Source organism: Leishmania braziliensis, chromosome 36 (assembly GCF_000002845.2).
Source record: "Leishmania braziliensis MHOM/BR/75/M2904 complete genome, chromosome 36".
In the NCBI taxonomy this organism is placed as follows: domain Eukaryota; phylum Euglenozoa; class Kinetoplastea; order Trypanosomatida; family Trypanosomatidae; genus Leishmania; species Leishmania braziliensis.
The window spans coordinates 1,962,909-1,990,577 of NC_009327.2; the positions used below are offsets into that span (position 1 = coordinate 1,962,909).

Here is a 27,669-nt window from a genome sequence, read left to right on the forward strand (position 1 = left end):
TTTTTTTTTTCGGATCACGTGGCTCTTGTGCAGTGCGCCTGGCGGTCTGGCGAGATTGATACGTCCGTATTGGGACGGCAACAGATGACAGCAGCAGCAAACGACGTCCGCGAAACCAAATGCAAGCGCGCTCACACTCGCCAACTAATATGTGGGCGAGTTAAGATGACAGAGAGCCTATCACTGCTGCAGATCACAGAGTCAATCACACGTTCCGTATTGGGGGGGGGGGGTAGTAAAGTAGTGCGCCGCCGCGTCGGTGTTCACCTGTGAAGCAAAGTCGAATCAAAGGGGTGGAGAGGGAATAAAAAACAACAGAAATCCCACGACAGAGAAGAATCCGTTGTGCAACATCATGCAAAGTAAAAAGGTGGCACAAGAAGCAGGAGGATAGATCAAGGCACGGTGAAACAGCAGCCGCCTCTGAAGAGAGCAACACCGGCATGATGGAAACGCACATGCAGAGCACGTCTTTTGGCAGGCTGTCAGTGCCCGTGCGTGTTGATGGTACTCATTGCTGGCTACTCCCACGCATTCAAAAGTGCTTGTGTACACCGGCACTGTCGAGGGAAGCGCTCGCCTGACAGTACTAGCACAGCACGCAAAGAAAAGTCGAACATACGAGCTCCCTTCTCCCTCGGTCGCTATCTCTGGCTCCTGCAAGAAGAAGCCAGGCCTGGCAAAACGTTGCATACCATCACGCCTCAACTCGGTGTGGGTTGAGGTCGTTTGTGGGTAGAGAGATCCAGCAAGGAAACAGGAGAGCAGGAGACAGTCTCATCCTCATTCACACAAGAAGAGCACAGACCAACACGCATACAAGCTCACAAACACACACAGATGCGCCTCGTGACTGCACCACACCTGTGTGCATGGGCCTTCAATGCCCTTGAGAAGAAATGAACGTGCCTGCAGAGGAGGAAGGGAAAGCGCGAGAAAGACACGGACTTAACCGAGGGGGTATCACCCTAGACGTCATGCACACCGCGATGGTCCTGCAGAGCCGCTACTTATTTCCTCCCACCCCCCCCACACATCGCTGCATCCTATTTCTCTTCTCCCTGTGGTTTTCTCAATTTCAAAGTGACTGGCACTCTTAAAACTTTAAGCTAACACAAACACAACAGAGAGACAGAAAAACAACTACATATTACAGACAAGCGAGCAAACGCCTCTCATCTTTTCCTTCGCCTCTTGTTGGGGGGAGTCATTTCAGAATTGTTTTATTTCCCTCTCCATAAAAGAAGATCCTATATGCAAATGTAAAAAAAAAAATACAAATAATCATAACAACAGTGCCCCACCCCCGCACCTCCTTTGCCGCCAGAACACGTGTGCCTGTGTTTCTGTGGAGACTTTGATGTGTGTATGTTGTGTGGGGGGTGGGGGAAGGGGGGGACAAACACTGCGTACATGGCGAAGAGGGAATAGTCAGCGACCAAAACAAACGAGATGAAGTAAGGCATAATTGTGCGTACGTAGAGACACCACACCACACGCACAAGCACAGACACCTTCTTACAAAACACAGACTCCCACACTCCGACACACACCGCCTCGACTAACAAGTGATCTCCCCCTCGCATCGACAGAGCGGCACATGTAGAACTACAATAGCAATCCATTGAAAAACAAACACCAGATCGATAGGAATACGTGCTCACACACAGATGGTTTGAAAAACCCAAAGAGGTCGATGTGACGGCTATCACAATAGCTAAAGCATACACACACACACACACACACACACACACACACACGCACACACACATGACGGAAAACGCACCACCACACAACCCACCATAGATTAATAAGAAGAACAAAGCGAAAGGTGCCACCAAAGGTACAGACAGAGAGCATCATGTTTTTTTTTCTTTTCTTTTCTCGCTAGCCTCTCCCACGACCCCTACATTTTACAGATACAGACAAAGGCGCAACGACAACGGAAAAGGAAAGTACACCAACTGCGCCGCACGCGACGGAGAGCGAGCGAGCGAGCGAGAGGGGGGAGAGAGCGATACCCACCGTACTACACAAAAATTAGTAGCCTCCCACTCTCCCATCAGAAAAGCCCATTCGTTTCCTCTTCTTTTGCTTTCCCCAGAGTTTAATAAAGAGAAAAAAAAAAACGAAAAGTCAGAAAACTCAAGAAGAATAATTTGGCGACTTGAAAGCAAAGCGACTACGCACTACACCTCTTGTGCATCTTGTTGTGTGTTCGTTTTGCACTACAAGCTGCTCGCTGGAGGCGACACCGTAGTAGTGCGATACAAAGGTCCCTCCACACCGCCTACGTGGGTATCTAGACGTCTTTTCCACCGCTAGTATACCAGTGATACACCCCACCACAAGCACTCACGAGCCTCGACCCTTCGCGAGTAGAGTTGCGCACTTGCTAACTCTTCGCCTTTTCCTCCTTTCCCACTGCGGGTAGAGAAGCGAGTGGGAGGGGGGGGGAGGAAAGTGTTGCGGAGTTCTCGGCTCGTGGACCTCTTGTCAAGTTGTGAGACTGCCCCGGAGACACACACAGGTATATATATATATATATATATATGTATACCGCAACACGGGACTTCATTCCAATGCAAGAAGAGGAGCAACCGCGAGAAGCGAGTAGACAGACATCCGAGAATGAAAAAAAGTGAAAGGGCGAACATGGACCACAGACAAAGCGGAGGAATCAACAACAAAAGACGAGACATGACGTCTATAAGTGCGCAGGGGGGGCTTAGTAGGCCTCCGTTGCACCAGAGAGGGCATCCACCCACATTTACTCAGCGTTCGGAGAGCTCGGTAGACTCGATGCAGTTGGGGCGTTAGTGGCGCCGAGGCGGGCAGTCTGCTCGCTCTGCCAGCTGGAGAGGCCCCTGCCGTACTGAATTTTGTTGAGCTTCGCCAAGTTGGCGGTCATGAAGGTGTAATACTTTGCCTCCATTTCCTTGGCCTCCGTAACGACTTCCGACTCGGCAGCCGCCTTGCCCATGGCGTAGTCCGTCAGCTGCCCGCACAGGTGGCGTACCACGTAATTTCCGGAAGGGCTGATGGCGAGATTCAGAAGTGACTCATCAGACTTCTCCATCAACGCACGTGCAACCTGGAGTGTGAACCGGATGCCATCCTTTGTCTGCCGAGCCACTGTGAGCGCCTCCTGTACACAGTGTGAGAGGTACTTCTCCTTTGAAGAATCGAAGATGGTGGCAACGATTCGGTCAAGCAGCGTGCGCAGATCCCGATCGATGGGGGTGTCTGGCACAGCACAGCTGCCGAGGCACATCAAGAGGCTTCGGTAAATATTTCCCTCCGTGAAGCTGGCCTCCATGGTCGACCACGCGCCTGCCATGGTGGACAGGATCGTCTCGCACTGCTGCACAAACGCGTCGTGGTCCTTCTTCTTGCGGCTAGCGGGGTTTTTGAGCGCGGAGAGGACGACGTCAGCAAAGATAGGAATCATGTAGCGCAGAACAAAGGAACCGATGAGGTGGTGGCCAACGTAGCGCAGGCGTGTCTCGATCGTTGCCGGCTTCTCCGCAGCAGCAGCGTCGGCGTCCAGCTGCGCCTGCGTGACGAAGCGCGTGCGCTTGCGACGCAGCACCGGCTGCTCGCCGGTGCACCATGACTCGGCGACAGCGTAGTAGAGACGCCAGTCCACCGGTGCGGTCACAGCCTTGTACTCAGCGAGGCTTCTGGGGGCCTGCTTTAACTCTGGCACCTCAGACGTCACCTCCTTCGCTTCCTCAGAAACCTCCTCAGCCTTTGCCTTCTGCGCGCTGTCGTCGCCATTTGCACCACCCTCCCCCGCCTCGCGGCCACGCTTGAGGCCAGGCTTCCTGTTGGACTCCTCGGCGGCCCGCTCAGCTACGCTGACCATGGCGTGTTGGGGGTCCATGGCCTGCAACAGGGCTAGAATGGTGTTACCGCAGCTGGCAGAGCTAGTCAGCTGCACGCCATAGCGTGCGATGGCATCGCACAGCACCTTTACCTCCTGCGCCTTCGCCTTCGCTGGTTTCACGCCCTCCGCACCGACCGGGGCAACACCAAAGAAGCTGAAGACGAGGTCTGAGAGAAGCGGGTAGTGCAACAGTGGGTCGATGAGGCGTAGCGAGGCGCTCCACTCGATGCGGCTGAGCGGGTTGCCCTCAGGGTTAGGCGGCGGTGGGGCAATCTTCTCGAAGAACATCTGTCGCTTCCTGTTGACGGCGAGGGCGGTGCGTAGGATGCGGATCCCCTGCGGCGATGACATGAGTGTGCGCTTCGCCAGCTTTTTTGCGCTGGCGGCGCTCTCGGCGGGCTTCTCAGTGACGGTAGTCCTATGTTCATCGCCCTCCTCGCTCTCGCTGTGGCCCTCCTCAGCGGCGTCGTCCTCCTGGTGGGCCTCGCCTTGCTGCTGCCCATGTGCCTCGCTCTCCTCAAACTGCATGAGACGACTGAAAAGCTTGGTGGACTCATCTGAGTCGGCCGCCATCTCGGTCATCAGCGCTTCGTACGTCGCGATGTCCTTCGTGACTGTCTCGAGAAGTTCATCGTGAGTCTTCTCATGCACGTTCACTGGCTGCTCGCCCTCCGCTGGCGTCGTCTTTGGCTTGTCGAAGGTCGTCAAGAGCATCATGAGGGAGCGGAAGGTGCTGAAGACAGCTCCCTGGATGGCCGCGCCGTTCGCCAAGTCAATGAGACGCTCAGCATGCCCGACAATTACGCATGGGACCCCCATGAATGTCTCGGCCGTCTTTTCTGAGAGGAGAGTATCCTCCGGGCCGCGTGGAATAGAGAGACAGGCAGCGGCGTACTGTTTTTGGATGATGACGAGTACACGAATCGTGCTACCACGGCCACGCGAACGCATCGCGGAGAGCACCTCCGGCGCAACGATCGTTTCTGTTGCTCCCTTGCGGCCTACCTCCTCCAGCTGCGCGTAGCTGTCGAGGTGGACGACAGCGTACGACTCGAACATACGTCCACCACGGCCCCGACCACCGCCCCGACCACCGCGCTGGAACCCACCTGGGCCGCCACGGCCGCCGCGACCGTATTGCTGGTTTAGGAGATGCGCCTGCTGTTGTGGATGCTGTTGTGGCTGTTGTTGCGACTGTTGTTGCGGCTGTTGTTGCGACTGTTGTTGCGACTGTTGTTGCGGCTGCTGTTGCGGCTGTTGATGTTGCTGAACACCCAGTGCGCCGCCCTGGAAGCCACCGCGCGCTGCCGGTGCGTAGTTGGGGTTCTGGTTGTAGCCCTGGTTGTAGTAACTCTGCTGCTGCTGAGTCGGGTAGTAACCCTGCTGCTGCTGTGGCGGGTAGTAACTCTGCCCGTAGCCCTGCGCGTAGCCGCCGCGATTTATCAGAGTTCTAGTGTCGGGGTACCCCTGCTGCATACCGACGCCACCGTAGGCGTTACCACCCTGGTAGTAATCACCGCGAGGAGCATAGCCCTGCTGCAGCGGTGCTTGATGTTGAGACTGCTGCTGCGGGTAGCCCCCGCGCGCGGCGTACAGTTGGGCATAGGGTTGGTTGTAGCCACCGTACTGCTGCGCAGTTACCTGCTGAGGCTGCTGGGAAGCCACTGGCTGCGGCTGTTGCACCTGCGGCTGGTAGTAGCCGGCGCCACCGCCGCGGCCGGCCTGCGGCGGGTACCCTTGCATGCCATCCTGAGGCGGGTAGCCACGCTGATATCCGGCGTACGGGTTCGAGCTGTTTGGGGCATCTCCCTGCATCTTTTGCTCTTTTCAGAAACTCGCGGGCGTGGACGGAGCAAACAACGAAGGACAAAGATGAAGACGAAGGAAGGGAGCGACAAGGAGGAAAGATCCACTAAACGAAGTGCACGGAGCGCTCTACTGTGATCTCCGGTGCACAACAGTGAATACACACACACACACATACACACACGCAGATCGACGCGTGTGAGAATGGGTGGATATGTGAGTGTCGATGGGCACGCACGTGCGCGGGTAGGAGAGAGACACCAAAGAATATGAAATACGTATCCCCGCACGAATCGTAATCAGGTGCATCGAGAGAAAAGGAGAGGCGCACGCACGCGTAGAGGGCAACACAACAGGAGTGGCAGTCAATACAAGCGAAAGAAACGAAACAGCAGGACGGAAATGGTATGACACAGGGCACGCAGGGCAATACAGAGAGGACAGCCACAGAGCGGCCCCCTGAACTGGAGCGAAGTACGCCTTGACGCACACGTGGCGGGCCGCAATGACATCTCAGAAGACCGTCCATGGTGAGGCTAGCAAGACACGCAGGGGAGCTCAGCAACAATCAGCAACCAGCAGTTTGCATTGTTGTGGGAGAGAGGCGCTGGCGCGAGACGGTGAACGAGTGGTGCCCGAAGTCGTTCAGTTCAGCAGCATGCGCGCAGCTTGGAAAGTTGAAAGTCGAGGAGATCGATGATACAGAAGGGGGAAAAAGTGCGAAAGCGCGGGTGATGACAACAAAATGCCTGCCAACACACCTCAACGGCACATCGCAGCCTGGTGTACATACGGCCTCTGTGTCACAGAGTGACAAAGAGGCCAACAGAAAGAAACAGAATAGAGCGAAGCAACAAAAAAAAAAGAAAAACGATCCCAGCACAGAGGCACATGGGAAGCACGGGATTGAAGGGGGAAAGAGGGGAGAGTGATGTGAGGAAGTCACATGCTGAGTGCAAGGGATCGGCTCACCTACTGGTTGATTTCGTGGGCCGACATCCCCCCGCCCTCCGACACGGGTAAGGGTTGCCGTCAATGAAAGCAACGACGTGGACCGAGGAATATTGAGGCGAGAGGTGACAGGCAGGACCTCTCTTCCTTGCCGGAGCTTACCAGTGGACTCTGCGATACGAGGAGCTGCCCATGCCATCATTCAACTCGGCCGCCGTTAACCGTGACTCAGCCAGCACAGTGTCCCGAACCTGGCTCTGCAGCCGGTTTTCTGAGGTACATCCCTTCTGAAAGCGGCACGGTGCCGTAGGGCCGCCGACCGTCATGGACGGCGGGTCGTATGGCGTTACCACCTCCGCCGCGCCAACGGATGCCTTCATCCGAGCCAGGAACTCTGAGCTCCACTTCATTCGATACGTTCGGTCTTTGAACTCCAAGAATCCTACACCAATGTCAATCGTCAGTGTGGAGGCGGCGTTGCGCTGCAGGTACTTTCCAATCTCGCGCACCGAGTCCTTCACGGCCGCCTCGACGACGAAGCGATTCGTACCAGCGATGGAGGCGATGGTAAGGTAACTGACCGCGTTGGGAACAGTTGCGTGATAGTGTGCATCATGCATCTCTAGAACATTTTTGAGGTGAAACTTTGATGTGAAGTCTGGCAGCAGCATGAGCTGCGGCTTCAGTTGGATGGCGGTGGAATTGTTGAACAGCGTGATGTGTTGTACCTTCATGCTCGCATGCAGAAAGTCTAACACAATCGCGGACCGCTTCTTGATGAGCATTTCCTCCAACTGTTCACCTAAAACACGCCAGATGACGTTCAGCTGGTGCGCTGTGCCCTGCCGCTTCGTCTGCAGAGTGTATAGTCCATCCACGTGAGTGACAACCTCGGCTATTTCGCCATAGCAACAGCGGCAAACACGACCAGAACACGACGACGACTGAGTCATTTGTGCACAGCAAAGTCTCTCCAGAAAAGGTAGAGCCGAAGGTGGACCGCAAGTGCGCTGCAAATGCCAAAACCAAGGATCGTATGCTCAGTGCGAGAGTAACGCAGGAGATGCCCACACACACACACAGAGCGAGTGCTGCACCTTAAAGCGACGTGTATAGAACTCTTGTCAATCACTAAGACTGTGAGTGACTCTAAGGAGGAGTGACAGGCTCACAGCAGCCGCAGCGGTGGAGAAACGTGGGAGATATACACATGAATAGGACAGAGGAAGTAGAGATCAGGAACAGTAGAAGCGATGAGGTTAGTACGCCCAATGGCAAAGAAGGAGAAGCCTGAGATTCCATCGACTCTCCGTATTAGCAAGGCAAGGTGCACATGTTACTTATCGCGTCGATTTGGGTGGACGCGGAGACTTTCACCATCGCCGTAGCGCTTCCCTCCCCCAATTCGCGTCCTACGAGTGCGTTCCACCGTTGCCGAAACCAACCAGGAACTCTCGACAGACGCACTCACACACACTAGACAAAAGAGGCAGCCTCCTTGAGGCACAGAGGCACGGCTGCCACGCGACGGCTTCACCTCATGCCCGTGAGGAAACGCCCTTCCACGGGAAGGGTTACATATATGAAGATGTATTTTTTTGCTTCAAAGACATGAAGGGTACGAAAAAGCGCTCTTGGAGACCATCTTTGAGAGCGGCACTGTGGGCATACCGTTGTGAGAGGGTCATTTCCCTCGTCGAACGTCAGACACCCAGTACACGCGTTTCCCCAGTCGAGATGGAAGCACCAGTGCAAAGCACGGAAAAGAGAAATGACTTCATCAGTTTGTTAAAATGCACCTTGTCGAGTGAGCGCCGCACCGCTTCACCTCAACTTCACGCGGGACACCCAGGTCATAGAAAGGCCATAAGAAAGCAACGATGAGTTATGACAGGGTGACAGAGGAACGTATCGAAACGCCGCCCATCCGCATTTTCCCCGCCTTTCCTGCATTGACCATCCGGTCTTTCACATCGCCTCCATAACGCATTACGCCTCCCACGCGTTGTCGTCGTTGCGCTCCACCCACCCGAAGCCCTCCTCCACCTCGGCGGCGGGCGCCGCAGCGGCAGCAGCGGCCTTCTCCTCCGCAGCCTCGTTGGGGTCGCGGTAGAAGAAGAGGTCCACCTTCTCCTCCCACGGCACAGAGCGCACAATCGTGCCGCGCAGGCGCAGCACCTCGCGCGCAAGCAGCCAGTACATCATGCCGATCGACTTGATGCCACGGTTGTTGCACGGGATCGCAATGTCCACAAAGTCCAGCGGCGCATCCGTGTCGCACAGCGCAATCACAGGGATGTTCACCAGCGACGCCTCGCGGATCGCCTGGTGGTCCGTGCGCGGGTCCGTCACCACAAGCACGCGCGGCTGCATGAACTTCTTCTGGATCTGGTTCGTGAACGTCCCGGGGATGAAGCGGCCGCCGTGGAAGCTCGTGCCCACGTGCTGCGAGAACTTGTAGATGGCGCGCGTGCCGTACAGGCGCGACGAGCACACGCACACGTCCTTCGGGTTCTCCACAGCAGCGATCACGCGTGCAGCCAGAATCAGCTTCTCCCACAGCATGTGCACGTCGATGATGTGGCTGCCTTCAGCCGTGCGCCCGTAGATGTACTTCTTCATCGCACTGCTCTGGTTGCGCGTGCCGATGTGGCAACGCATCGCCAGCAGCTTCTGCGCGTCGCTCTCCTTCATCCGGAGAACCTTCGAGCCAGACTCCACAGCGGTCATGGTGGCAGGTTGAGAGCAGGGAAGAGGGAAACCTGAGGTAGCGAGACTTCCCAGTTGAGGAAAGCGTATGCATGTGTAGGGATGCATGGACGGGGTGCAGTGTCAGCGACGGTTTAATGTGGGGTTAGTGAACGAGAGCAAGACGACGGTGTAAAGAATGGAAAGAGTGGGTGAGACCAAGAGCAGTACTGTGGCCACGGAACCAAGTTGAGCACAGGAAGGTACATTTGCCGTTAATAGTGTGGCATGCAGGAGACGGTAGAGTCACCAGTCAAGTTAGTTGTTTTGGGGGAGGCAGCCTCGAGCAAGGTATCTTCTTCTTCCTTCCGGAGTGACGCACCCTTTGAGCAGTTCGTGCGTCGCCACAGTCTTGTGTGTAGGAAAGCAAAAAAAGATTCGGCGCGTGCGGAAAGGTGGCAGTAGCCCACACGCGTTGTACGTTCACCGGCTTGACGAACACAGAACTCACAGCTCCGTACCGCAGAGCGTTCGCACCAACACGAAGGCTGTTCAACGCAGGAAATGTTCATTTCTCTCTTTTTTTTTTCTGCATGTATTCGTCACAGGGAAGTAGCAGAGAAGCGAGCGGAGCGGAGAGAGAGAGAGGGGGGGATACGGATAGGAGGACCGCGTAAGCTTACTGTGGGGTGCGCAGACCCTTCTCACAATTTCAGATACACCTCTCACGAAAAGGAAACTTAGCTCCCGTGAGCGGGTGTCTGCCGTCAGGCTCCAGTGCCAATGGCTCGATCAGTACATGGTCCTCCTTTATGAATCCAACCAGCACCTCGTAGAAGTGGCGCTCTGGATGTCACAACTGCAGGTGAAGGGACCCAATCACGGCCTCCTTCCTGTCGGCCACATCGGTTAGCATGTGTTGCACACTGCCATCAAATCGGTTGGGCGGAGAGAAGCTTACCCTCACCACTGATGGTGATTTTGCCGCCTCGACACCGCCAGTGCCCCGCACTTTTGACCTCGCCGTTGGCGTCCCGGCGCTCCTTTCCCGCAACCGCACGTTTCGTTCCCTTGTCTGCATGAAGCAGACAATTGGAGGACAAGCGCCTTGAATATTCCCACGTTGAGATGCAGGGGCATTTTCTTTGCAGTAATCGGTTGGCACACAGTCCACATTACCATAGGGGCAGCCACAGTACTCGCGGTACCGCCAGCGCCAAGGCCTGTCAACGGAGATATAAGAATCGCCGAACTATCCGAAGAAAACTCATGAACAGACGCATAGAGAAATTTGAAGCTCACCTATCCGAGCCGCTGAAGAGAGAAGGTCGATGAGAAGGCACCATTAGCGCGCCTCGCTACCGGTGTCGAGAACGTGTACAACGGCGATGACAGCGGTTACCGAGACTATGCTACCAGTCTGTGTGGTGTTGGTACTGATGCACAGAGCATCAGCGGCGCTACTCTTCAGCACAAACGTGTAGAGCTCAGACACCAGTCACGGGGTGAAAAGAGCACGAGAAAAAATGGTGTGTACGCCCTGTGGCCAGCGCAGTGGATAGTGGTGCCTGTGCGTAGCAATTTTCTTTGCGCATATGCGTATATATATAATAACCAGCTGCTCGGTGGAGGTCTACCGTCATTACCCCTCCCCTTCCTACTAGCGGCAAAAGCACGTGTTACGTGTGGCGAGGACAGCAGTGAAGAGGACAAGGAGACGTTTTCATTTTGCTCACGCAGACACCGCTAATGAGCATAGGAAAGTAGTATAGAAATACGTAAGACATCTGGGCAGCGGTACACATGAACGCATAATGAGAAGCAAAACTGGAGGTGGACGTGGTTACAAAAGGAGCCACAAAGAGCGTCAGAAAGGAGGACGGCAGCCGCCCATTGCACATGCCACACACTGTGGCCCACATGACGCGGAAAGTGCGTGAAAGCCTCTACCTTTGGGGAGAAGCGCAGATATGTGTGTATATCGCACCCTTGCTAATGGCTGTGCTTCTTATCTATCTATCTATATCTATCTATTTATTTATTTATTTATTTGTTTTCGGTCCTTGTAGAGGCTACAGCATGACCCGAGAAGCCTCATGACCTCATATTGAGACTACCAGTCATCATACGAGATGCAGTTCACCTCTCTGAGTCATCAGTGCCATCTCTCGCGACTTCTCTTTGGGAATAGTGGTTGCTCAGCTTTGTCGTTGCAGTCAGAGTTGCTCCCCAGCCTTTTCCATAGGCCTGGGCAGACAAAATACGCACGCACGATAGGTAGAGCGAGAGTGAGAAGGCAAGAGAGTGCCACGATGGTAGTCGCGAGTCCGTTGACGCTTCGGCTTGTAACTCGTGTGTGCACTAGTGCGTCGGCCTTTCACCCAGTCTTTTTGTGGGGAGGGTAGGACTGGTGCGGTGGTACCCATCCCACCTCTGGTCAAGAATAGGCGATGAGGGCTCACTTGTGCGCTAGAAAGAGAGAAAAACAGAATTGAAGAAGGTAAATAGGCAAGCGGATCGAGAGTAGGGGAAAGGAAAAGAAGGCGCTGGGGGGAGGGAGGGGAGGGGGCTGGAGAAAAGGTAAGGCAATCCGTGGAATCACAAAATCGAAATAATTGGCTTGTCAGGTGCTTCATAGAGTCTAAAAAGGGGAAGATGCCAAAGAACAAGCTGTGTGCTCTGGCGGATTCACCTTAGCGGTACTCTCATTTTGTATTTGGACCTGAGCACAGCGTGCTGAGTAACCGAGTAGACTGGATACCCTTCACCCGACTGACTCTCTCCTGACCGGGACATGCATCGTGCTCCCTTTAGCACCATTTTTGCCGGGCAGTCGACGGTAAAGCTCCACTTTTCACCTTACTCACTGGCGTTCATATTGGTGAACTTCAGACCAAAGCGCGGCGCAGCACAACCCTCCCCAGAAGCAAACGGAGCCGTCAGCGTCGCCGTCACTTTCCATATGTCGTTCAGGTTTCGTATTGCTGTCGCGGTGTACGTGCCATCTGATACATTGGCGTTGAGCATGATGCGAGCACCGCATGGCGAGCAGCCTTGCACACCGGCAATGAAGCACCTCCGTTCTGCCACAACGGCAGCATCTATGTAAGTATGTAACGGAACGCGCAGATGTACTGAGAAGCCGTTCTGCAGACTGTACTTGCCAAGCAGATCGCCGTTGCGGATATTCGGGCACGCGTAGCGAACCATGATGGCGGTGAAGTCGCGCACTCCACTTCGCTTGGGGTCGTACTGCAGCGACGCACCCGCGAAAAGCTGATTCGACACACGCGTCGCCACGTTTGCATTCGTGGCAAATCCGTCGAGTAGCGACGTCTTGCAGCTCGCGTTAAAGACGGGATGCTTGGCTGCCACCTTTACTGTAGCTGCAGCAGCGTCCACCTCGATCTTCTCTGACACGTCATTCAGTTTTGTCTGATAGATGATGGTGGGGAGGTACTCCCGCCACGACTTGAAAGCAGCGGACACCCTCGACTTGAACGTCGTGTGACAATCTGGGCATTCGTAGAAAAGGTGGACGCCAATGGCGTTAGGGCTAGCAAAGGGGTACGCGTTAAGGCGATTGGGTACTCCGTCCTCTTTCGCATCCAGGTGCCATCCAGTCACGTCGCTACCCTTAATCAAGTAGTCCCTCACCACCTTGGCGAGGTCTTCGTAGCTCGGCGGCGCCGACATGATAGCGCCTTTTGTGTAAGTGATCGGCAGAAAAAAGTAAAACGGAAAGAGAAGAGGTACCACCCAACTCGCTGCGCAGCTAAAATGATCAGGCACGTGTGTTGAGCAATGAATAGCGATGTGGCGAGGGAAGAGGTGTAGCAGCAAGGAGGGGGGGAGGGGGTTGAGTAGCGAACGCAAAGGTAAAGACTAACACTGTGAGTGACGGAGGCAAACAAAGAGTTGAAAAGGAGTGAGAGTGGCAAAGGAGAAGACGCTGAAGGGAAATGGATGGCCCCCCTCCAAAAAAAAAAAAGAAAGAAAGAAGAAGTGGGATATGACCGTTTGGGGTGTTTGTGTGTGTGTGTGTGTGTGTGTGTGTGTTGGGGGGTGGGGGTGGGGGTGGGGGTGCTTTGCGCGGTATGTGTTGGTGCTTACAGTTGTCGATGTGGAGAAAAACTTCACAGAAGAGGGAAGAGGAGGGAGATAGGGGATGAGCACACTGAGTGTTGTGGTGGTTGCGCTCGGGAGGTGGAGTAGCCGATCGTCTATCGACAACGGCACAAAGAGCAGCAGTAGCAGTCTGAGCGAGGATGTTACCGCTAGAAGGAGCCACCAGCGACGAAAAACAGGAACGTTTGAGCGGAATGGGGCAGGTAGGGGAAATTAATGACCAAAGCAGAAGTGAACGGGAGAACCGATGATCCAGCGAAAGAAGGCGACGGAGAGGAGGAGTGGGAAACTGAGATGACCAAAGTGGCACGAGCAGATGTGCGTACACAGAGAGACGCCCACACAAAGGCGCATAGCGTGTGGAGATATGCAGGGAGTGGGAATGAATTCAAGAGGACAAGAACGCCGTCCGACAAGCGGCACAGGTGTAGTGGCGGAGAAACAGAGCACGAAATGGAAGAAAAGAAAACGAGAGAAATAGTGAGCGGCGGACAACGAATACCTAAGCGTATTCAAGGATTGGTCACAACGTATCCGAGGGATACAAGCAGATCGTCACTGGAAAGGCCTGCTGAGTCAAATCATGAGATGGAGAGCAACAAACGGTTCGACCAGAGGACCTCCTCAGCACAATGAGAGAAGAGAAGACTCTGGGACCTGGGTTACAGCGCTGGGCGATGCTTGGCTATCCAAGAGGGAAAATACTGATTGACCTCACTCTTCAGTCAATGCACTGCTGTCTGCTCTCGTTCTTACCTTTTCCATTTGGCGAAGCGTTGAGCACTGGAGAAAAAAAGATACGTGCGCTCCTTGCTAGCCGTGCGTCGTCGAGCGACACACTAGGCAGGTGTCCTGGCGCACTCCGTCGCTCCACTTCTTCGACTTACATTTTCTTCTGTGGCACGACGGTTCCCGAACTCCGTAGTCAAGACTTCCGTACGTCCTAGCCTGACCGCCGCGTTTTGACACCGCTGTGGTAGTGAGGAGCCGTGAGTCTGACAACGAACAATCTCCTTTTTCCAGGCTTCCATGTGGTGGCTTCGTTGAAGAGCTGGCGCCCACGGAATGGTGCGGTGTGCGACGGTCGCATCGCGTTGTCTAGCGTGGGTTCGAATGAAGAGGCCCACATGAAGACCCCCGCAGCCATCGCTGAAGCGCTGCTGCGCCATGCACTTGGCAACGGTCAGAGGCAGTTGTGTCGCGATTCTCAAGAAGGGCGTGCGTGCGTACCGCCTGACGATGACGGACGGGGGCTGAGTCGAAAATATGCAGTTGCACCGTGCTGGATGTTTTACCTGTTTAGAATACCGACTAGCCCATGATGCAGCGTGTGCAAGGGGTGTGTGGCAGTCTCTCTCCGTAGGTGCTGGCTTGGTGTACAGCCGCCCGGATCGGGTCTGCCGCAAGCGTGGCCAGCCGTCTGCAGTTGCAATGAAATGGCATTGGCGTGCAGTGTTGGAGAAGCCCAATCCAACTAGCGGACTGTCTTCCTGTATGACACGCCACCTCCTGTGAGCATCCCCAGTTGGCCTGCTCTTGCACTGTCCCTCTCCGAGCCACCCGGCGGGGAGCCCTGCCTCCTGTTTCTCTCGAGGGTCGTCGCTGCTGGTGCTGCTCCTCTCGCATGGGTTCTCTCTGCTGCTCCTCAGCGCTGCCTCCGCAGAATACGCCTCGACAGCTGCCCCGACCTCGGCCACACCTTCCCTATTGCCGCAGCCCTGGAGTTGCTTGGTTGTGCTGCTTGTTTGCCTTCAGCTCCTTTGAACTGGCGATTCACGCTGTCAATCAGGGCAAATGTGAGAACGTTCAGCTGCCTCGCCATCTCGCGCACGCCGGCCACGCCCGGTTGGTTCCCTTGGGCGTCGTGAACAGGAATATGTATCCGCCACCAAGCAATGCGTTGTCCTTCAGCTTTTTGTGAAAGCCTCTCACTGCGCTCTCCGCGCCGTCAACCAGGCCGCCGCTTTCTGCCTTCACCTCAGCCTCTAAAAGGAATGCGTTGAGTTCATGTCGCTTTGCGGGGAAAGAGGACTCTGCAGTTCAGCAACTCGCTCACTGCGGAAAACCACTGTGCTTCTCGTCTCAGAGACTGACCACAAGCTAATGACGTGTTTTGATAAAGTCACAGGTGCTGAAGTGGAGAACTATGTGCATCAGTGCGTAGCCTGAATCATCTGGCTCTTGTTAGTAGAGCACGCACTAGTCCAGTCTCACCGCCATGGGAGGTCAAATGGCCTCGCGGGGTGAGACTCGTAGAATTCTCCACCTTTAGCTCTTCACAAGCTGCAGGCTTTGGATGGGCTGCTGTTCTCTTCCTTCCAACGTGCCTCGGTCTGGTCCTGCATCCACAGGTGGGCTTGCAGCTGGTGCTCCCGCATACGTCTCTCCGCTATGAGGCGCGCCCTGTTTCTCACACTTCTTTCAGGTTGCCTCGGGAGTTGAGGGAGTCGCCAAAATTATCCTCCTTGTCGGCCTTCAGTTCCTCTGCTGTGTATTCTGCCCCCTTTACCTTGCAAAGGCTGCAAGAGACGACGCCTGGCTTTGTCTGCTACCAACTCTGGTGGCCGACATGCTTGAGCTGCGGTAGTCGTTGTTGGGCAATGACTAGTAACGAGATGAGCAAAGTCCCTTTTGTTGAGCTGGCGTGTTGCCTGCAAAAGAGGGGAGAGAAGGAGAATGCTGCACTGAGCGAGAGGTGCGCTTTGTAGCTGCAGTGCTGTGCCAGTAAAGGAGTAGACGCAAGTGTTCATGCAGATTCGAGGGGATTGTTGGATCATGAGACTGTGCTTGGCGGCCCTGTTTTGATCCCTGAAGAGGTGATCCTTTTCTCGACGGTTGCCGCTTACCACTTAGTAAACCCCATGCAAAGTGTGCACGATCTCTGATTTCTCACTATCATCCGCAGCGATTTAAAACACAGGGCAAAAACGCGGATGAAAGGTGCTGGCTTCCCGCTAATACGGACACTTGCCATGAGGGGCAGCATTCTCATCATGCCCATCCATCGCATACAACAAACGAGCTACACTCTACTCCACCCCTTGGCCTTTCACAGGCCCATCGCGTGGTGCGAAGTAGCGGTAGACACGTGTTATAGGAATGCGCCAACTCAGTCATCTCAGGACGGCCTCCGCCTTCGCCTCTACTAATCCACCGCTCTGCAGGTCACCTCACAACAGTTCTTATTGTGTCAATCGCTACGTAGCTCATACCTCTCGGAGCGGCTCAGGCTTCCCACAAGAGTAGACAGTGACGACAGAGTAAGATACAGTCGATTTACGCTGACTCACTGCTTATCACATGGACAGCACAAACGGCTTCGCCACGGAAAGTCTCTTCGACGCAGCGCCCTTCAGGGCAACACCGCCGACATCAGCAGCGATACACCGCTCTGACTACGCTACATCGTAGGTGCTTGGCCCTGTCACCGCCAGAAGTGATTCGGTATTGGCAGGGGCGGGTGGTGGGCTGATGGGATTTCCCACGGAGTGAGAGGTATACCGCGTAGAAAGATCACACGCAGAGAACCCCACTCTCATCAAGGACCACACTCGCCCAAAACAAACACGCCAACAAAAGAAAAAGGAAAAGAGAGAAAGGCGGCAATCGCCCAGTGAAGTGAGAAAACCCGAGGTCATAACGCATAGACTCATAAAGACGGCAGCCACATCCACTGAACAAGGGAGACACAGAGAAGGGGGGAGTGAAAGGCACACATGAAGAAACAAAGAACAAGATCAAGGCAGGGAAGGCGACGCCAAGGGAGTCACTGGTGTACCACCCACGTACCACTGGGGGTGGATGGTGTGGGCCTGAGTCCAGCGAGTAGGTTGGCAAGTGCACACATGTGTAGCTTCTGTGCAAGAGAAAGGGGGAGGGGGGGAGGGGCAATGCAGCCGTGAAGACCTGCACAACCTCGCAAACGATCGCGCACACGTACGTCTCGACACACACGCGAGCAGCACAGTCGAAAAAGTAAGAGACATAACAAAAATACGACTGACCAAACGAGCAATGACATCACACATACACAGTCATCAAAGGGAAATAGAGTAAAAATCAAAGGAGTGTCGGTCACAGAGAGGAAGGAGAGAGAGAGAGGGGATCACCAAAGCCACTAAATAAACTCATTAAGAGTATACAGTCGTGACCATTCACAGAGAGAATGCAAACTTGACCCAAAGGATGGGGAGAGGGGGTGGAATGTCAAGACCACACAGACAGACTGAAACCCGCGCAGAAGCCGCTCGTGTCACCTTGCTCAACACACACAGAAAAGTGGGCTTCCCCCCCCGCTCTAGCAACACTGGGTAATCCCATTCCTGCGCGAAGACGAGCGAGTCCAAAACCTTGGGAGGAGAAGAACGCCAAGAGGGTCAACAGATGTCTCACCTCGCCGGCGTGTTTCGTACTATTACCCGCTCGTGCGACCCTCAAGAAAGGCATCAAAATCATCATCGCCATTTAAGGTCGCGGCCGTTAGGGCGGGTGCAGATGAAGGATCCACCGTCGAAGCGGACACCGGCGCCTCCTCTTCCTTCACCCCTTCCCCTGCCTCTGCACCTATGGATGACAGCGGCGCCGCGGCATCGACAAAGTTGGGCGTGGGCTCCACGGAGCTCTCTAAAGCAGGCCCAGCGACAGGGGCAGTCTCCTCATGGAGCGCCGCCGGAGGAACCGGCGCAGCTGCTGAAACCTGCTCAGTCGACGATGACTCAGGTGGTATGTACATGGACTCTGCCACCTGTGGCTCAGGCTGCATTTCTCCAAACAAGTTCGCCTCCGACACGGCACTGGAGGCGGGCGGCGCGGCCACCGGCACAGGAGAGCTGCTCGTCACGTTGGTGTTCTCGCTCGGTACCTTAGCGTGTGGCGGTGTCAGGCGTGGTGGTATCGTCGTCCCTTGCCAAGTGGAAGAGTTGCTGTACTGCTGCTCCGTGTCACCAGCAGAGCGCACTAGCGTCTGCTGTGGTACTGGCGGCAGCGTTGACTTCTTTTCCAGCATGGCGTCAACGTGCGGACGTGACGTCGACTTCTCGACCTTCGCCAACACAGCTGACTGACTGTCAGCGACGGTCCGCAGCAAATCGCGGTCGACCTGCAGGTTTGAGGAGAGTAGGATTGTAACGTAAATGTGATCCTCACGCACCTGTGACAAGTAGCTCTGCACAACTTCATCCTCGCGCAACGACACCTCGCGATTCAGTTCGGTGTTGTTCACATACTCAGAGAAGCTCATGCACGCCTCTAGCATTGCCGAGACACGCTCAGAGGTGGGGAGGTCGATTGGAATGGCGTCCACAATATGATGCTTCTGGCGTCGATGGCCCTGTGAGCGCGTCCCGTGGACCTTGTGGTCACCACTCGCGCGTACGTCCAACTGCTGTCGATTATGGTTGGCGGCATAAACCTCCACCTTCATGCGTGTGTTGCTTTCCGGTTTGAGGCCCTCAAAGCAATTCGGGCCCAGCTGATTACGGACGTCGTCGGCTAGTGTCGTGAGGATGTAGCTCTCCTCGGCGGGGTGACCGCGAAACCATATGCTGAGGTTAAGTGTCAGCAAGAGCGCTGCCTCTTTGGCTTGCATCGCTCGGCCGGTTGTCGGTTGGACGCACGCGGCAGTGACAAGATCACGCAGAAGGCCCTTTTGGGATGCCACTTCGATGTGAAAAGATGTAGAGCAGCTCTTGATCATCGACTCGAGGAGCTGGATCGTCAGGTGCTGAATGGCGACATCAGGACACGCTATACGGCGCCGCAGCGCTCGCACAACGTCAACGATCGTCTCGGGTTTCTTGTTCACCGTCTCACAAAGAAACTTGACGTGTTCGTAGGTTGGGATGAGGAGGTGTGAGGCGGTGCACTCCTCCACAATCTCCATGTAAGGGGTAGGAATAAGGCGTGTTGCCTTATCCTTGATTTCCTCAATGAACGAGAGCTTGACCATTGTTATGAGAGGAAACGGGGGTGGGGTTGTGTCGATAGCCGGTGTGACTAGCAGAGGGGGGAGAAATACGCGATCACAGCGATTGGTATGAGGATGTTGCTGCGTGTGTGTGTTTTTATATTTGGGGGTGGGGAGTGGGGGCAAAGACGAACACACAGACAAAACCCAACACACAAAAGAAAATGATGAAAAAAGAAAACACGCGTACGGAGAAACAGCAGCAAAGACAAATAACAAGAGAGAGAGAGAGAACTGAGGGAGGAAGAGGACCAATGGACTTTTACGTGGGCAAGGGGGGAGGGAGGGGGGGGGGGGGCTCACGTGGCGCAATGACCTACAGGAACAGTCGCACGCAGCTAGATAGCAACAGCTCTATGATAGATGAGATCACGAGCGAGTTGTAAGGAGCGCAAGAGAGTGAAAAGCGAAGAAAAAAAGGTGCAGCTATGCCTGGCCTGCAATGGTGCGAAGACACAGTTAACAGCGGTGCAGGATCATCCCGAAACAGCAGCAAATGAAATAACGAGGCTCGAGAAGGTAGCGTATCGCGAAGAAACAGAGAGAAACAAAAAAGAAGGTCATTAGTGAGTGAAGGAGTGAAAAAACAGTTTTCCATAGCGAGAGGCAGTGGATGATGCGTCATAGGCAGACACAAATTACACTGTGAAGAGGCAGATGTGCGCAATATGGCGGTTTGGTCACTTCAAGTGAACCTCCACGAAACACGGGCAACATCACGCTCTTTCAGGGGAAAAGGGCTGCAATATCACCCAAGCCCCTGCTGCCTGCGTCACATGGCCTTTTGGTCAAGGGTGGGACCTCGCTAGAAACGCATAAAGCCCAATCACAAATGAAAAGGACAGTAGCGCTGATGACAGAACGAGGAGATGCGATATGCCCGGCTGTCGTCCAGTCGCCTATCGAAGGACTGTTAGCCGCTTTCCACCTCCTAGATCCATGAGGTGGGACGGGGGGGACTAAAAGTGCGGACATACAGCACCTCCACAGCGCTCCGCTATTTCCACGTTACCAAGGGTGTTGTGTTTCACAGTGAGGACACTCTCTCAACAATGAAGTCACACGCACACACGCACACACACACACACACACATATATATATATATATATGTAGGCGTCGGCCCATTCTAGCAAAACAATAACAAAAAACAGCGCGTTGACGACATTCTCCACAAAGTCAACCGGAGGAAAAATAACGCCTGCGGGTGTGCGCGTGGGTGAGTGACCGCTTGTGAGAAGGAAGGGGGGGAGAAGATGAGAAGAGCACTACGAAAGAGACACGCTTCCTTTGGGGGTAGCATGGGGAATACAGGAGGAGAAGGGGGGAGGCGGTGCGTGCTGTGGCCGTCGAAACGTTTGTGTCGCACACGCACACTCTCTCGCTTTTTCGGGCTCCACTGCTAAGAAACCTCAAAAGTGAACAATACAGAGTTCTCCCAACAACAAATCCGCTCCTCACTCAAGACCAACACGGAGCAAACAAAAACAAACAAAAAAGAAGAAGAAAGCACCGATCATGAGTTTCTATTTTTTTTTTCGCTGTTTCGTTGCTTGCGCGAATGACTCTCCTCTCTCCTTCTCCCGTCCAACACAGCAGGCAAAAAGAGGCCTCGACAAAAAAGGGATGGAGAAAGGGAGAGGAAGACACTCGTAGCCCCCCTCCCCACCACTACCCAACACAAGACTTAGACACCCTCGCACACCAGACGCGCACATACGAACGTAGCGACAGGGTCTACTCTTAAAGCCGTGATGCGGAGGAATGAAACACAAAAAGGAAACAGGAGCGAGAGGTAGCGAGAGGTAGAGAGAGGTAGAGAGAGAGAGAAAGAGGAAGAGGAAGAGGGAAAAAAGGCAAGGGAGTCTTGAATGAGCACACAGATCACTTCTGTTCAGCTCAACAAAGGAAACACAAGCCAAGATATAAATGAGATGATGGTGGAGGGCGATAAGGAACAACGAGGCGTATTGGCCCCCATGACAGGCAAATCATCAGTCCACTAAGGTGACCTGGAAAAAAAAAATAAAGCACAAAGAGAAAGGGAATCGCGATGTACAGGTGAGAGAACACAATCCAACCACACAGAAAGTGTAACGGCAAGAGAAAGCAAACTGAAGAGGGCGAGGAAGAGCAAGTGACGATGAAAGAAATTATAATAGAAGGAGAAACATGACGTCCACACCGAAAAAAAAAATCCTCCTCACTACCGACGCAGGTGGGAAAAGAAGACAACCACACCACACGAGAGACATTCATTTCCACCTGCGTCGCAACACCTTCTGTCTTGTGCCTGCGATACGCCAATACTAGAGCATAGGAGCATAAAGGAGGGGGGAGGAATTAGACAGCGGAAGAAAGATCATCAAGAATACCGAGCAAATGCCTCTAGGTATACCCTCCGCGCACCCTCCTGACCTTCATGCCCATTTACTCACAAACGCTGAGGAGATGTGGCGAAGCAACAACGAGAAAACGACAAAGACAAAAGGTGAACCAGCAAAAGAAAAGAATAAAACAAAGGGGAACACAGCTAGCCAAAGGCAAGCGAGTCTATGAGGCTCTCAAATGATCAGCGCCGGGGAATGTGAAAGGGAGTGTCTGTCTCTCGCTGTGTGTGAGCGTGCTTAAAGAGAGCCGTGAAGTCAGAATTGTAGACAGAACCAACTGCCGCACTACATGAGGATGCACTTACACTGTATCTTGTTCCTGTCGATTGCCGCTTGCAGGCGAGGAATCTCCTCCTCCATCTCGGATATCTCTTTCTCATATTTGGCAATCTCCTCTTCCAGCTTCTTCCTCTCACGACACGGGGCACACAAGTTATAGGCGAGATCGTATTCTTCTTGAATCGCACGTATACGATCGTCAACTTTGTAGGACGCCCTGGCACTTGAGCGCTCCATCTCAATTTTCTTTATCTCAAAATCTGCATTCCTCTTCTCGTCAGACTCGTTGATAATGATGTTCCGCTGCTCGTCAGGATGAGCAATGTTGAAGGCCTCGATCTTCGCTGTTTCCTTGTCTTCCTTGCTGTACTCGTTGAGGCGCTTTTCGTAGATACGAGCATTCTCTTTCTGCATCCTCACCCTGGCCTCCATCTCGTCAGCGCGCACCTTCGCATCGTCGGCTTCGCGCATCAGTTTACACTTTGTAATGCTGGCCGACGCCTGCTGCTCCTGAAAATTTTTGATCTCCGCCCGCTTTTGGTTAAGCTCCTTGTGGATCTCCTTGCGCACACAGTTTGAGCGTTCGGCCTCCATGTTGCGGCCAATTGTCGCCAGCTTCACCTGGCGCTGCGACTCAGTGATGTTCTTCAGAGCTTTGTTATAATTAGCCTCCTGCTTCATTAGCTCCACCTCGCGCGCGTTCAGCTCGTTCTGCACAACCGCCACCGCCTCATGGGTCTTCTTCTCCTGCACCCGCAGGTCCTTTACCTCGTCCGCCAGTCGGCGCATCTCCACGAAGCTTTTATCTTGGAGCAGCTGTGGGTTGCCCTTCAGTTTCCTTACCTTGATGCTAAACTGAAGCGTGTTGAGGTCCTCTCGCATATGCTCGTAGTACGGACTGACGCACGAGATTACGCTCAAATGAAACCCCTGCTGCAGCAGTGACGGGAACAACCTCGTGAAGGCACACTCTCGCACCGGCACCTTCGCGAGCGGATTCTCCCCGCTGTCATGGGACACGGCGACATCGAGGCAGCGCTGGAAGGCCGATGGCATGTTGCGCAGAAGCACAAACAGCACCTGAACATGACGCGACTTACTCACGGACTGGTTCGCGTCCTCAGGGTCCTCGAACTCGAGCGTCTCGGTGAAGCGCAAAGAGACGGTGTGAGTGCAGTTGCGCTTTTCCACAATGCCGTGGAGCTTCTGAATCACCTTCAGCAGCTCTGACGCGCTCTCTACGTCGACGCTGTTCACGCCCACCAGCCGTGGCCCGCTGGGGGTCGAGTGTAGCTTCAGTGAGTCCGCGCCAGCCTGGTTGTTGCTGCCGTTACGCCCTATGGCAAGGAGGTCAACGTAAGTCTCACCGGAGATGTCCACCGCCTCCAGTTCCACGTTGAGAGTGCTGTTGGCTTGCGAATTCTTCTTAAAGTAGGTGAAGATATCCTCAGCAAAGCGAGGCAGAATGCCGCGGTTGGGGCCTTCGGCCTCGCCGCCATAGAGTGTATAAAAGCGGCCGCTGCTGCTTGCACCGGCAACGCAGAAAGCGGTGCTGTAGCCCTCAACAATCACCGAGATCATCGGAGCTACGACGCGGTTGTAGACATCCTGCTGAGTGGCAGGCCTCTGCTTATTCGCCGACTTGACCGTCTCATCCGCCGGCTCCGTAAAGGACCAAAGCACCTCGCCAACCGAAAAGATGCCGTTTTGGCGAACTTCAAAGAGGTTTTGCGGATCGAGGACAGAGATGACGTTGTTGCCGTCCCATACAAGAATGCCACGGGGAATACTGCAGCCTTCGGGGGACACATTCGCCTCCCACGGCGTGAAGGGGCGCACGCGTACGAAGCTGCGGCACGTGCTAGACTTCAGATTCATTTTCATGGCTTAGGCCGACAAAAGGAGGAAGGGGAATTAGCTAGAAGTGAACGATAACCCGGGAAAAAAAAAACACACAAGATAAAGCAATAAAGAATCTGCTAAGATTCGTCAGGTGAGAGACACTATATCTCTGCGAGCGCTTGTGGGTGTGTATTTGGCGACGTTCTTTGGATGCGTGGAGAGCGCGACGGTAAAGTCCAGCTTGTACAGGAAACGAGGGGAGGGAAGGTGGTATGGTAGAAGTAGTAGCGCAGAATTTTTGTTTGCGGGGGATGGGTAGTTTAATAAATCGTCCCAGTCAGCAGGGACAGGAGAGAGGGGAAAAAGCGCACAGAGGAAGAGAAGATGAGACGTACGCACTCACATCTGCACACAGCTCCTCAAAGACCACCGCCCCTGCACCTATCGAAACAGCTCGCAGCCGCATCCTGGGTCCTGCCTCTTTGTGAGTTGTCGATGCAGTGTGCTGCCGTCACACACACACACACACACACACACACACACACACACGCCTGCACACGGAGGAACACAGGACTTCCCACACGAGAACGCGAACGGGTCGAGCACGAAGCAAGAGAGCCGCGACTGAAAGAAAATGAACGTGTCAGCGTCCCTCTCCCCCTCCCAAAACAGAAAAAAAAAAACAGAAGGAGCGGCAGACATTTAGGGTGTCATACCCTTCTCATAATAAGCGCATCTCGCACTCGTGTTACCTGCCGGTGTGTGTTTCTTTTCCCTTTCCTTATCTTACGCGGTAGCACGCGCGTCCGCTCTCGAGAGTGACACGCGCGCAAAAAAAAAATAACGAGTGAGAACGCAGAGAAGCCAAAGCAAATAAAAGAAGGAGGGAGGGGCCGCCTCCACCCTAGTGTCCCACACGCGCACGCTTGTGCGCCGCCCGCTCCTCTTCGAGTGCAGCTCGCAGCGGCGTCGTCATCTCAGCCAGTCCCATCGCCACGTATAAGTTCACTGCAGCCTTCAGCGTCTCGACTCCCTGATGGAGCGGAAACAATCGCTGGGTGTGCCAACGCAGCTCCTCGTCTTTCTGAAACCGTTCCAATACCTCCGGCATGCCAATCTCCTCTGCCACCCCTTTGAAGAGATACTGGATCATGAGCCGCTGCGATTCATTGTTCTCGACGATATCGAGACAGCTCAAGCAGCGACTCCAGTACACAGAGCCCGTGCGGAGCAGATGGCTGTACACCTTGCAGGTGTACTCGATCTGTTTCAACGTTAGGCCGCTCGCGCTCTCATAGCGCGCGTGAAACGCCTCCACAAAGAAAGCCTGAAAACGCGAGTTGCTCTTGCACAGTCGCTCCGCTGCCATGCTATACATTTTGCGGTAGGCCCTCTCCTCGCAGCAGCCCTCGATCACCATGAAGCAAATCGTCCGCTCCGTCTGCGGCTCCATCTGTCGCAGAATCTTGTGTACCGCCTCATCAGCGCGGATGCTGCTGCGCATCGCCAGGTACACCTCACGCCGGAGCTTACGCTCCTCAGAGTCTATGAGAGTCTTGGACGCATCAAGTTCCAGGCTGGTGGGGGACGAAGCAGCCCCTGATGCAGCCGTGCCTGCTTCAGCAGATGGGTTATCGGCCCCCTCGTCGGCGACATGATCACTTCCCTCGGCGTCCTCGTCCACCTCGGCGTCGGCGACCTGCTGCAGCAGCTCCATCTCCCAGTCTTCGCCGAGAATGGTCTTGCGCACCGCCTCATACTGCTCCTCGTGAGTGTCGTACTCGGGATCAAAGGTGTACCGGTCCAGCGCATCCTCCGTTGGGTACTTCTCGTCCAGGTCCACCTCATGCGTCTGCTGCACTTCCAGGTCAAAGAGAACGAGGTGCTCCGGTATGGGCTCCTCTTTTTCCTTGCGCCGCTCCCACTCCTGCACTTCCTTCAGGCACGACTCGAGCACCGCCTGGGAGCGGGTGGACAGGCGCAGCTCCTCATCGTCCATGGCCAACAAATCTCGAAAGGGGGTTAGAATTTGCTCGTGGAAGGAGCGTCGCTCTTTCAGAGACATCACCCTGAAGGTCTCCCTGAATAGCTTCGCCGCTTGATCAATGTCCTCATCACTCCGCTTTTCCGCCATTAGGTGCTTCAGTAGAAGCTGATAGATGACGTCCACCTCAACAACGCGGAGTAGAAAGAGCCACCCCAGGTAGCGACTTGCGTTCTCGACGTAGCGCCAGTCCTTACGCAGGTAGGCACGATTCCACTGCACGACAAGCCGCTTGCAGAGCAGCTCAACAACCATTGGAAGATCTTTGTTGATGCGGCTCACCAAGGCAGCTAGCACAGGGGTAAGCTCCGAATCTATTTGCTGGGTGCGCATTATACTGCGGGCAAACAAGCCACGGCCGCGAACAAGGTTTTCACGAAACAATTCAATGGCTGACTGCTCAAGGTTGTCTTTGCTCACCTTGTTCACCACCCCGGTGATGCTACGGCTTAATGCGCGCCATGCCTCTTGCTGAAATGCCACCGAGGAGGTAGAAGATAACCCCTCTGAGGACGATGCCGCCGCCTGCCGCCGATGAGGAGGAACGTAGAGCGACATGTGAGAGGGAGGAGAAAGCAGTGTGGAATCGTTTTGTGTTCGAAAAAAAAAAGCTCAACCGTGACACAGCAGCAGAACAGTCGGGAATGGGCTTTGCAGGTACGTAATAATGCAAAACGCACACTCAGCACGTCACGAGTTGGCGCAACCCCTGTCGTGGGCGCCACCTTTTTCGAACCCTGCGAGTTCTTGGGCGTGGGTTTCTACGCCGGTGTGTTTGCTTGGGTGTAACCAGGAGGTGGGAGGGGGGAAGGCAATTCCGTCAGCAGAATGTGAGTGGGTGAGTGCAGGATGTCCATATCCGGTGAGAGACGAGAGTCAAAAGAGGGAGGGAGAGATTAAGGCATTGCCGAAAAAGGTGCAGAGAGGCGCACAGAGAGATTGGCAAAGCAAGGCAGCACTCTGCTGGGGCACCGTAGTTGGTGACAAGAAGGAGGGCGAGAGGTGAAGTAGAGAGTGGGCCAGCCTGTTGCGTAGCCTCCTCAATATGAATGAGGTAGCGTGCGCACGCTGCAGCGAGGACTCTGAAGTGCGTAAAGGAAAATAAGGAACGGGGAGAGAAAATGGTGCTCCCTCATCTAGAGAAATGCTCAGTTGGCAGGTAAACGAGGGAGGCACCCGCCCTCGCCGAGTCTCATACCGCCGCAAACAGTGGCCCTTTTCGCACGTGCACGTTGGCTCTTATGCTCACATTTGAGCTCCGATCGGATTTCTCCTGGCGCATGTCTGCGTGGTGGTCACTAAACGCCTTCTCCATCGTACGAAGGAAATCAAAGCAAAAGATACAGAGGATCGAGAGTACCCGGAGAGAACGCGGATAAGGGGTACCGCGAGGAGTGAGACGAAGAAAAGCAAGTACATCGACCACCAGGAGCCCCAATAGAGGCGGCGAGATCGACCCATAACGAATAGAACGGGACGCAGGCACGGGCTCAGACGGCGGCCTCCGCTTCCCCTGCGACGACCTCGATAATCCTTCGCTGGCCTAGGAAGAGGAGAGTAGGATCACACACAAACTCAGCTTTGCAACTTCTCCACGCACACACGCACAGGAATCACAAAGAGAAAGAACGGCGTTGTCCGCATACCAGTGGTACTGTAGACCACGCGGCCTTTCTCTCACCACCGCCA

The 27,669-nt window shown here is 54.6% G+C and overlaps 7 protein-coding genes across 7 annotated transcripts; all 7 read right to left on the reverse strand.

Annotated features, from left to right (window-relative positions):
• Positions 1-2,770: 2,770 nt before the first annotated feature.
• LBRM_35_5350 (conserved hypothetical protein) lies at positions 2,771-5,704 on the reverse strand (the record flags this gene model as incomplete). The annotated part of the gene is made up of 1 exon (XM_001569101.1): positions 2,771-5,704. The coding sequence occupies one exon, from the start codon at positions 5,702-5,704 to the stop codon at positions 2,771-2,773; it is 2,934 nt and encodes a 977-aa protein (XP_001569151.1).
• A 1,100-nt stretch (positions 5,705-6,804) lies between these two features.
• Positions 6,805-7,599, reverse strand: LBRM_35_5360 (conserved hypothetical protein; the record flags this gene model as incomplete). Its single annotated transcript, XM_001569102.1, has 1 exon — positions 6,805-7,599. The coding sequence occupies one exon, from the start codon at positions 7,597-7,599 to the stop codon at positions 6,805-6,807; it is 795 nt and encodes a 264-aa protein (XP_001569152.1).
• A 1,036-nt stretch (positions 7,600-8,635) lies between these two features.
• On the reverse strand, positions 8,636-9,376 carry LBRM_35_5370 (putative 40S ribosomal protein SA; the record flags this gene model as incomplete). The annotated part of the gene is made up of 1 exon (XM_001569103.1): positions 8,636-9,376. One exon carries the CDS (start codon positions 9,374-9,376, stop codon positions 8,636-8,638), a length of 741 nt encoding a protein of 246 aa, XP_001569153.1.
• Positions 9,377-12,193: 2,817 nt separating this feature from the next.
• On the reverse strand, positions 12,194-13,030 carry LBRM_35_5380 (conserved hypothetical protein; the record flags this gene model as incomplete). The annotated part of the gene is made up of 1 exon (XM_001569104.1): positions 12,194-13,030. One exon carries the CDS (start codon positions 13,028-13,030, stop codon positions 12,194-12,196), a length of 837 nt encoding a protein of 278 aa, XP_001569154.1.
• A 4,846-nt stretch (positions 13,031-17,876) lies between these two features.
• LBRM_35_5390 (conserved hypothetical protein) lies at positions 17,877-19,409 on the reverse strand (the record flags this gene model as incomplete). The annotated part of the gene is made up of 1 exon (XM_001569105.1): positions 17,877-19,409. One exon carries the CDS (start codon positions 19,407-19,409, stop codon positions 17,877-17,879), a length of 1,533 nt encoding a protein of 510 aa, XP_001569155.1.
• Positions 19,410-22,100: 2,691 nt separating this feature from the next.
• LBRM_35_5400 (conserved hypothetical protein) lies at positions 22,101-23,978 on the reverse strand (the record flags this gene model as incomplete). Its single annotated transcript, XM_001569106.1, has 1 exon — positions 22,101-23,978. One exon carries the CDS (start codon positions 23,976-23,978, stop codon positions 22,101-22,103), a length of 1,878 nt encoding a protein of 625 aa, XP_001569156.1.
• An 862-nt stretch (positions 23,979-24,840) lies between these two features.
• LBRM_35_5410 (conserved hypothetical protein) lies at positions 24,841-26,538 on the reverse strand (the record flags this gene model as incomplete). The annotated part of the gene is made up of 1 exon (XM_001569107.1): positions 24,841-26,538. The coding sequence occupies one exon, from the start codon at positions 26,536-26,538 to the stop codon at positions 24,841-24,843; it is 1,698 nt and encodes a 565-aa protein (XP_001569157.1).
• Between the last annotated feature and the right edge of the window lie 1,131 nt (positions 26,539-27,669).